The 10,384-nt window shown below is 39.6% G+C and overlaps 1 protein-coding gene across 2 annotated transcripts; it reads right to left on the minus strand.

The window, feature by feature from the left end:
- Positions 1–1,352: 1,352 nt before the first annotated feature.
- LOC149855279 (uncharacterized) lies at positions 1,353–7,255 on the minus strand. 2 transcript variants are annotated; one of them, XM_090021372.1, is made up of 5 exons: positions 7,032–7,255; positions 6,446–6,541; positions 5,169–5,693; positions 3,922–4,101; positions 1,353–2,658 (listed from the first exon to the last, which is right to left on the minus strand). In XM_090021372.1, exons 1-5 carry the CDS (start codon positions 7,036–7,038, stop codon positions 1,355–1,357), a joined length of 2,112 nt encoding a protein of 703 aa, XP_089877498.1. In that variant the 5' UTR covers positions 7,039–7,255; the 3' UTR covers positions 1,353–1,354. The 2 variants fall into 2 exon arrangements, with proteins under 2 accessions (XP_089877498.1, XP_089877499.1); XM_090021373.1 differs by lacking the exon at positions 6,446–6,541.
- Positions 7,256–10,384: the final 3,129 nt, after the last annotated feature.

The raw sequence follows: 10,384 nt of genomic DNA on the forward strand, positions 1-10,384 counted from the left end.
TTAACAAAGCCATTGGACTACGAATGGTGGAAAGCTAGTTCTAGACTTTAAAAAAGCTACAAAGTCTAACACAAAAACCAGGAGTAATGGCAGCCCACATTTTATTCACAGGCCCAAGATCACATAAAGATACTTGCCAAGGGAAAAAGCAATCAACAGAACCCATATCCAGTATGGGTGAGTATCAATTAGTGTATGAGGGAGGATGGGAGGGAAGGGAGAAGGTTATTACTACGAATAGACTTTCTGTTCAACAAAATGCTTCCAAATTTTGAGAATTTCGCTCTATGAATCTATACCAGTTCTTTTCTGTTCTTTTTTTTTTTTTTAACATACTTTCCAAAAATATGGCCTTCAAAATTTTATAAAAACAAATTTTGAAGTAGGGCAGAGGAATCCTATGTCCAGGTCATCATATGGTGCACTTGTGAACAAATGAAACTTGAGAAGCTAAACAAGCATCTCCAATGAAAATACATCCACATCAAAACTGCTACTCCACTACAAAAAGCTGGGTGCTTTTTAGATAATAGGAGTAATTAAAACATTTCTAAGCAAATATCAGCACAGAGAGAATATATTCCTTCTGGTTCACCATCAGAACCACACCAAATACAGACATAAAAACAGAGCGGGTACCTGCAGGATGCAACTGCAAACAATGAGGTGTCTGCGGGATGCAACTGCTAACACACAATTACCTGTATTCACTTGCAAGAAAAGCCACGAAAGATCAGGGAACTAGATCTGATATTACAGAACAGCAGCCATCAATTATGGCTTAGTCTGGACAAACATTTCTAGCTACACATTTTATTAGTATTAATGCCTGCTATGAATGGAACATACAATGTGTGAAGCCTAAAATTAAAACTTGAAAGCCTATGAGGGAGACTGTGCTGTTCATATAAAATGACACTAGCCCTCCGTTTATTCTTATATTATCACCAGGAATAGGTTGCACCCGTGTAAAGGCACTAGGTCCATCCATCTAAGGAAACAATCAAGTAAGCTATTTAGGGTGGATAACAGTTACAAGGATATGATAAGGGTTATCATCTACATTTTTACAGGCACAAATGGAAAATCAATTTAAATTTTGGCCTATACAATCTGCTGGACTGACAAACCTTGGTCACCAAATGCTTTAGGGATCAGGGCCGGCTCTCTGACCCTTTTGAAGAGCTGCTGTGACTGAAGTGTAGAGACATCTGAAGCGGATGTTGGCCACCACTGCTGTCAAGTGCAACACCTTTCCCCAATATTGGGCAATGATCTTGACTCACGAGACAGCATTCAGCACATGGAACTTCTCTGGGGCACAGCAGCTTTGCGGAGTAGATGTGACCCACGTTTACTTAGGTTTCATTGGGGGCTGGCTAAGGTTTTGCGCCCGATGCGTCTGCTGCCACCTCTCCCTGGTCCATCTTCCACGATTCTCCACGACTTCGTGCAGCAGATCAATGAAGCTGTACTTGTTACTTGTGAGTAAAGTGTTATCACAAGGGGAGCCAGTGCGGTCAGCTGGGTTCAAGGAGGCTGGAGAGGTAAGATGGTCATTGCAGACTCCAGCCTGAGAAGATCCCTTTTTGTTGCTCCACTTCTTTCTTATGCTCTTAGGAGCTGTGAGCCCTTTTCTAGACAGTGAGCTGAATGCATGTCCCATTGCAGCTGCTTGCTTAGATCTTTTCTTTGGTGTATGGACTAATGCTTTTACTGGCTGTACCTCTCTTGTTAAGTTAGGTCCACCAGTGTTGAAAAGATCAAGTGTCTGATGTTCTTTTACAACCTTTAAATGGAAGTCAGATCTCTTTTGCTCATCTTTGGTTTCTGTTTTCTTGACTGGTGCTAGTATGCCAGGGTCACTAGTGGGGAGGCAGAACTGCGCCTTGAAGGAATCCAAAGTATCAAAAAACTTCTGACCTTGGCCCCTTTTGCCATTTTCATACGGCCACGTAAAAACTCTTCGCAAAGAAAAAGAGCCCATATTTGCATGTGTAACACCATCGCCCTCTGGTTCAGCGTGGCTGGCTGGTTCTTCAGTCCTTCTAGCAACGCTTAAATACAAGAGTGGTTCAAAAGTCTCTGCATTAGCCTTTCCTTTCCTTTCATCATTCTGCGGCACTTCTGAAATCCCACACTCCCTCGGTGATGGCTTTAACGGATCTGAACTATCCTCTCTCAAAGTTTCTAGATGTAGCTTAGTCGGTGAAATGTTTGGATCATGACTGAGCACAGCCTTTTTATTCCAATCTGGCAAGCTAGTAAAATACCAGAGCTCTGCTGCATCGTCTTTGCCTTCCACGTATGTTTGTCCATTTGTTGCTACACAAGAGGGTTTCAGCGGCTCCTCGTTTCCAACAACTGGCCTACAGTGCTGAGAAGTACCCTGCTCAAACTCCTTTCTCAACATAACTGCCGAGGCAGATTTTGCTCGACCTTTGTGCATTCTCCTTTGTGGAGTTTGGTCGCTCTCTGCTGCCTGTACCTTTTCTTCATAAAGTCTGTTGCTCCTAATTCTCTTGGTCATTGCGTTCATGGGGCCTTTTTGTTCTCCATCACCATCTTCAACGGTAGCATCTCTGCCTGGTTGCACTTGTTTTTTGTCTCGTTTCACCACCCAGAGCAGAAGCAGCAATAAAAGAGTAGAAAGGAACGCTGCAAAAAAACAGTAAAAATTAAATTAAAGAAAGTGAGGAGCAATACATTTCACAGTTGGTCGGGTCAGAAGGGACCTAAGCAGATCATCAAGTCCAACCTCCTGCCATGGGCAGGAAACAATGCTGGGATCAAATGACCCCGGCTAGGTGATTATCCAGCCTCCTTTTGAAGAGCCCCAGGGTAGGAGCCAGCACCACTTCCCTTGGAAACTGGTTCCAGATCCTTGCCGCCCTGACCGTGAAGTCGCGCCTCCTGATGTCTAGCCTGAATCTACTCTCCGTTAATTTATAGCCACTATTCCTTGTTAATCCAGGTAGTGCTCGGGGGAACAGGGACTCTCCTGTTGCCTGCTGGTTCCCCTTGGCAAGTTTATAGACAGGCACCAGATCCCCTCTCAGCTTTCTCTTGTGGAGTTGTTCATGAATCCCCTCCAAATGTGTTTTAAGGACAGAACAGAAAAAACCGTCTAAAGACAAAGCCAAGGGAGAAAAGTTAAAAAAAGAGCGAGAGAATGGTAGCAACGTGACTTAAATTAAACAGCAGGAATGAAGTATGGTGCTACTCCATTTTTATTGCACAAACAAGGGTTTTAATAAAAGGAGAAATTTCTCCCCAGTTCTTGCCCTGAAGGATCAGGTGTGGGGTTGGTGGGGGGGTTGGTTTTTTTTTATCCCCCCCCCAACAAAATTATGTATTAATGTGGAAGATTCTGATCTTATTCATACCTCCTCTCAAGCCTGTCTTCCACATGGGTTATCTGCACATATTTCGTAAGACATTCAAAATAATACGTTGCCTTTGTAGCACGAGCCTTTTCCCAAAGCTTCCCCCAGCCCATCTCTGGGATCACGAGCTCTTTAGGGGATACCGTGAACATCTCTTCGTGTCACTGAAACTGCCTATGTAGCTCTGCAATATAAAGGGCTCAGCTGATGAGCTGACCTTTTAAGTATCTTCGTATGTATATCAGTAGTGTACATACTAGCATTTAGTGCTCAGATACTTCGAACGTATCTGCTCAGAAAACTGTATTTACTTTTAAATCCCCCAAGCAAAGAAACTGCGCCTGCAATTGCTTCTGCAATGCAACCGTAACGAGTTTCAGTGCTCTTGAAGGAGCATGCCACAGAACAAAGCAATGAGGCACCCAGTACGTCCAAATAACCCCTACTTAGATGTGGAAGAAGGTTTGCACAACATTGCATCTTAATTCCACTTAATAATATAACACCAAGTACAGGAACACACATGGAAACATACCTAAACACATAAGCACCAGAGGCAATCCAACTTTATGGAAGACGCTTGTCAGGAGCGGTGATGGGAGCTCAGGGGAGCAGTTGAAGTCGGATGTGTTCCAAACCGAAACCCCTTTCATGCCTGCCGGGCTTTGGCACATCACAGATGAAGCATCTTCCAGCAGAGAGGCATTCATCAGCTCTGTACAAACAAACAGCACACAGCTTATCTAAGGCTACCATCGGGTCAGAGATCCTCACCACTGTGAACTCTTAATACTCTCCCACTGCCATCAGCTGAAATGTGCAGGTGGCTCAATACCTTTGGAAAAAAACAGCCCACCTGAAGGGGCTAAATTTGATGGAAGTATCTGACTTTATATACTGAAATGTTAATGTTTTGGCCTCCGATTTTATTCTCAAATATACCGGTAGATGAGGATGATAGCTAGATGACCTGCTAATCCCCCTCTTTTCTAGTTACTGTACTAAAAAAAAAAAAAATCTTTCTGGTTTTGCCCATTAGACATTTTCCGTTTGTACTAGACATTATTCAAGTTAACTGACAGAGCACATGGTTTATTTTCCTGAACTATTCCATTCTAATATTTAAGCATTGGTTTTGGCCAGTGAACTGAAGTCAATCTTTTGATCTACAATGATTTATAAATTAAGTGAAAGAAAAATAATATTTTAAATTTGGTAAATTAATTTACACACACACACACAAATTAGTTCATTCACTTTTCATTAGGCATCAAAACTGCTTTGTCTCTTCTTTATGCTGACAAACTGTTACAATACCACAGTTGTGCATAACTTCTCCAATCCAAAAATATACTTATCAACCCAAAATAGTTCAGCTTCTCTCTCAAATATTATGCTTTCACAGTACAAACTTGGATCATGGAAAAATTACTCCCACTCTTCAAAATAAATCATTGTCTTAGGTAACGTATATCTATGGACAATGATCTGCAATACATTGCCCAACATAATGTAGCCCCAACGTTGATACTGGGAACCATAAATAAGAATTCAGTGAAGGTAACATCTCGTAGCATACAGGATTATTTAACAAATTATTATAAATGATTTAACATTCTGAACACCCCAATTTTTACCATCCATTCTGGAGTACTTCCAAGAGGTTTCCCAGGTCTACTACCCGTGACTCTTTGCCAACAGACTTCCAGTTACTTCCACTAACTGGAGCCTATTTGCTGCTACCCAAGCACTGGAGGAAACAGCAGTTATGCCATACATTACCTTGCAAAAAGAACCCAAAATCCTGAAGTTCACAGGAACAATTCCACGGATTGTCACCCAATTTCATTCTTGGAGACCTCAACCCAGTGAAGACGTGGCTTGTTAAGGTAGATAAGTTATTACCAGATAAATCTATATAGGTTAGTTTAGACAAATGCTTTAAACTGCCAACTGCAATCGTATTAATTCTATTGTTTGCCAAATTAAGTGTTGTCAGGTTAGAGAAATGGGACAGCATAGAGGGCCCTATTCCCTGAATGTTGTTCTGAGACAGGGTAAGATTTTCTAAGTGCTCTGGCTTGGAAAGCCAAGCAGCCATAATTGTAGTCAGATTATTTTGATATAAACTGAGTTTGGTGAGGCTTTGGAAAGCAGAAAAGGCTCCAGGTTCAATTTTTGTGATGCCGCTGTTTGCTAGAGCTAAACTGGTGACAGATTTCAAGCTTGGGCTGTTGAAGACTGTTGAATTGAGGACTCCAATCTTCGTTACAACAAATATAACAGAGGTCAGACCTTCTGGAAAATCTAGGAAGTAGAAAAGAAAAAAAAAATATTGATTACTCAAAGACCAGTTATACCATTTTGGTTCATATATTCCAGGGTTTTTCCTCTTGCAAACTATGAAACTGAGAAAGTCCTAATTTGATTTTAAAATATTGTGTGTGTTATTTAAAAAATTAAAGAAAAACTTTCCTTGACAATAAAAAAAAATTGTGGTCTTGATTTTAGCACCAAGTAGCAATAAAGGGAATGTTTAAGAGGCATGTACAATATACATATAGTAAGAATATACGCATAGTATACTCTTAAATTAGTAACTTGATCATTGGGAATAAGTTGAATAAAATATACTGGATGCAGTGAGGTTCTTCTGAGCAGTTTTAAAGACAGGATACTGGTAATTAAATTCAAAACTAGACTACTAAAATGAACTGAGATGAATAGGTTAAATGCCTAGGACAGACTTTTAAAAATGCCTAGGACAGACTACTACTACAAAATATTTTATTACCTTTTGTAATTAAGGTTCACTTACAAAAAAATTGCCTTTTTTTAAAATTAGGAATAAGGCGAACATCTCAATTTATCACTGATTAAACTAAACTAAACTGGATAGTCATTGGTCAACTTGACTTTATGAACTTACATTGAAACCTAAGTGTAAACTTTCTTGGGGAGGAGATGTTCAAACACTACACATGCAGCACACACTTTTCTTTTTAATTTCAGCCTTTTTTTAAAGCATTGTAATAAAGAAGTAACCCTCTAAAATATACCAGTTGGGATGGAGGAGCAGAAATACTCTTTTTCATGCACACACTGGAATCTTGAAATCCTCATTAATCCACACATCAAGGCAAGCTCAAACATGACTGCAAAAAACACAAACCCCACATGCTTAAACAAGTGTTTTGTTTTGATTTGGGCTTTTTTTTTTTTTTTTTTTTTAAATTAAGCCACCCTCGTATTAAATTTGTTCTATATACACACCTAGTGTTAGGGTAAGTCTTGCCGATAGCTTTTCCTTTGTTCTAAATCATTTTCAGTCGCAGTTAACTAAAATGGAGCAGACACTAACAGAATTCTTGTAACACTTGGATTTGAAAGAGCAAACAAAAATGTAGCTGATAACTAAACAAATGCAAACCCTCCACAGTGAAGAATCGAATGATGGACTCCAAAGAACTGCATATGTAAATACACTTAACTCTCTACCCTCAATTCATTATGCAACTGCAGCTGAGATTCAATTCACAGGTAACTACCCCAATATTTTATCAGTATCTATAGCCCAATAATCCATGGTTTGCATGTCATTTTAACAGTGCAACAGTTTAAGTGCAATACAAGGAAAGTACTTACATTTCATGATTACGGTACCTTCTTTTGATCTAAAGAGTTGCAGTCGACTTTGCTCTTCCCAACCCTAGTAATTTTTGCATGATAGCCTCCTGTGGGTGGGTAAAGGAATATAACCATGCATGTGGGGTTCTTCTGTCAAAAGACAAGTCAAGACCTGTTAGACTGTCTTCATGTCTCAGTTTCCTCTGTGAATCGCAGCGGTGGGCTAAGAAGGCAGTCATCCGGATGACCAGTAGCGTGTATCTGCATACTATCTCCAAGGCTTCGTCACACAGTCAGTAATATTTAACCATTTCATGGCATACATTATTCAAACTAAAACCATGAGCACTATTCTCAGAACATTTTTAGGAATGTATGACATGAAAAAGATTCGTCTGGCATCAGCGGTTTATTAACCATTTTTCGTAGTTAAGATTCAGTCTGTGCATATTGAACCAAAGCGTACAGTAGCTTAGAAAAGCAGTTGAATATTGAGATAATTTTTGCTTTTGATCCAAAACAAATCTGGACTCTTCTCGATACAATGTTAGGACAGATGTATTGTCCCTTCTAACGCAGTCCTTGGTTCAGCAAGGAAACTTATGGTTACTCCACATTGTTCTTACACCAAGTGCATTAAATACATGTTTGTAGTAAATCCTCCCCACCCCCATACACAATAAGGCAGCAAAAAGAAGAAATGATGACCTCTAAACAAATCCCTTAAAGGAGATTTTGAATGAATGCTACACATCTAATGACTAGATCTTGATATCAGTAGACAAAGCATTTCAGCCTTTTTTAAGGCGTTGTTCTCTACCTTCAAGCCTTACAAAATTTACTTATTGATCTTAATCTTAACTGTAAAATGAAGTTTAGTTACAGGAACAGTGCTTTGAGCAGCTCGCACTCTTCACTACCCTCACCTTCAACTGTATCACTTATAAACCCATCTTATCTCACCAGACTTGGAGCATTACATTTTTAAACTGTTCAAAGCTGTTAAACCGTATGGTTGATTGGGAGCCCAATACTAAAGCCATGAGATTAATAGGAATTTTCAGATATGAGACCAACCTGTAAAGTACTGTTTGGTCCTAGGATTAGGGCGCCCCGTAGACATTTGGGGCCATATCCCACTCTGGATTTAGGTACCTCCAGCCTGATTGAGTCCCTAAAATTCCCTGAACATATCTACGTTTTTCATATACTGTCATCCCAGCCTATATTTAAATGAAGTCTCAAAAAGCAGTGAGGCCAATGGCATTTTGTATTCAGGGTTTTTCAGGAACTCAAACAGGATGTTACAAGATTATGCTTAGGTACAATATGATCTCATCCTTTAAGATAGTGTTTTAAATAAAAGGAGGTGCAGATTTTTTGAATGAACATTACTCATCTTACTGGTTACCAGTTACCAAATGGATACTTGGATGGGTAGGAAAACCTGAGATTATGAAGATGAAAAATCACTGTGAAGTAGAAAAAACTTGTTTTAATTCCTATTCTGGAATTATCATCTCCAGGGGATGAGGACTTCTAATAGTCTGAGAAGCCTGCTCTTGGTTCCTTGACGTAAAAGGAAAAAAAAAATCAATTTATTCCGGACCTCCAGCTAGCACCCTTCCCTACTCTGCTAACAGCCTGGTGCAGAGCTTGAATGGATTATATGCTGATTTGCTCAAAATAAGCCAGTATTTTCGTCACCACCATTTTTCTACACTAAGTTTTTATTCCACTGGAGATATTATAAAAACAGACATCCAAAGATATACCAACTACAGATGGAACACATTGCACATAAATACAGAGTATACTAAAGTAAAGAAGGTTGAAAAAAAAAATTACGGCATGAAGAGCTGACACTTTAAAGATGTACGTTTCTCTTCTTTACAAAAGTGCATGACTAAATGCCAGAGTACTGATTTAGTTTGCATTTTCTCACCCCAAAAGGCAGTCTGTGTGGCATCTTTTCAACTTGAATTAAAATAGGATCAGAACCTCTAAAGGATGCCTAAGCATTTTCTTTGCAGGTTTTGTTCTTTTTAGGGTTGGGGCTTTTTGCCAATTGGCTACTCAGAGGGTAGGTGTATAAAATGGCAAACGTTGAGCAAAGACCACCCTGATGTACAAAGATGTTTAAGGCCAATTTTAAAATGAAATTATCGGGGGGGGGGGGAAATTCAAGTACTTATCTATTTCCAGATGTAACATTATGTTTAAAATGCAGTTTAGAACAAATGACATTATTTTCTTTCGCCCCATATCGGATCCCAAGGTGCTTGTACACATTTCCAATTTTTCCTACTCCTTGCACTCCCACGGATTGGCCTGCACATTTCACCACCTCTGATCTGCAGACTTGGAGCTAGTGCCCCTTTCCTTCCTGACCTCCCCAGGTCAATTCTTCTGATGCAATAGGTGTCTTTGTAACAACAGTCAGAAACAATGGCCATTTGGGGGACATTTCTTATACACAGGAAGTATTAGCAGAAACGGAGATTCTGATTTGGTGTTGTCTCAAGAGATGTGGCCAAAATTTATGATGCAGTGCATAAAATGGGGTGGCAGAAGCTCTCCTTACCATGGGCAGCAAAGTTGCAGCCTCCGTGAGAATATTAGGAATGCAGCACCTGTTTTGGAGGTGGACTGTCCGTCAGGGAATCATCTAAAGGAGATCTGCCTTTTGCCTTTAGGGGAAAGACTTTCAAGTATAAAGAAAGGGGAAAAACTGTCCATCTGAAAAAGAACTACTTCAAAGCACAAGAGTTTGAATTAGTTTGATAACAGTATTGGGGGGGAAGACTTATGGCATACTTACTGTATATTCTCCAAGTAAATCAATGCATTAAGTACATGCACCATAATCAGTGCCACAATTCAAGCACGCAGGACAATGATAAAGTGCAATTTTGAAATTCTGTATCGAGGGGGAAAAAAATCCTAACTAATTTAAATCTGAGGAGTCTACAAAATCCTGTAGCCAGGCATCAAAACTGAGTCGGAAATCTGTGGATCCACTCCTAGTTCTACATCGACTCGTTGTAAAACTAGAATCTGCTTCAGTTTTCTAAAAAGTAAAATGTTGACAGGACACTTAACCACCTTAACGGATTTAAATTAAATATGTCAAAGAAGAAACTGGGGGGAAAAATGCTGTTGGGTTTGCTGAACTCTCCTCTTATTTTGGTCAAATTCTAGCAGCTTAAAAGCACTTATCTAATAATTTATTAAACAAATATAGCTAAGTCCATTAGGAACCTTTACCCACAAGCGAGTAGAAAAGCACATCTTTAAAGCATACAATTAGTTCTTTTGACAGGATGATGGGTCAAAATAACAAAATTACACATGGAATAAAAAAAAGGAAA

The sequence above is a fragment of the Crocodylus siamensis genome, chromosome 11 (assembly GCF_052110815.1).
Source record: "Crocodylus siamensis isolate JL-2025a chromosome 11, ASM5211081v1, whole genome shotgun sequence".
Taxonomy (NCBI): Eukaryota; Metazoa; Chordata; order Crocodylia; family Crocodylidae; genus Crocodylus; species Crocodylus siamensis.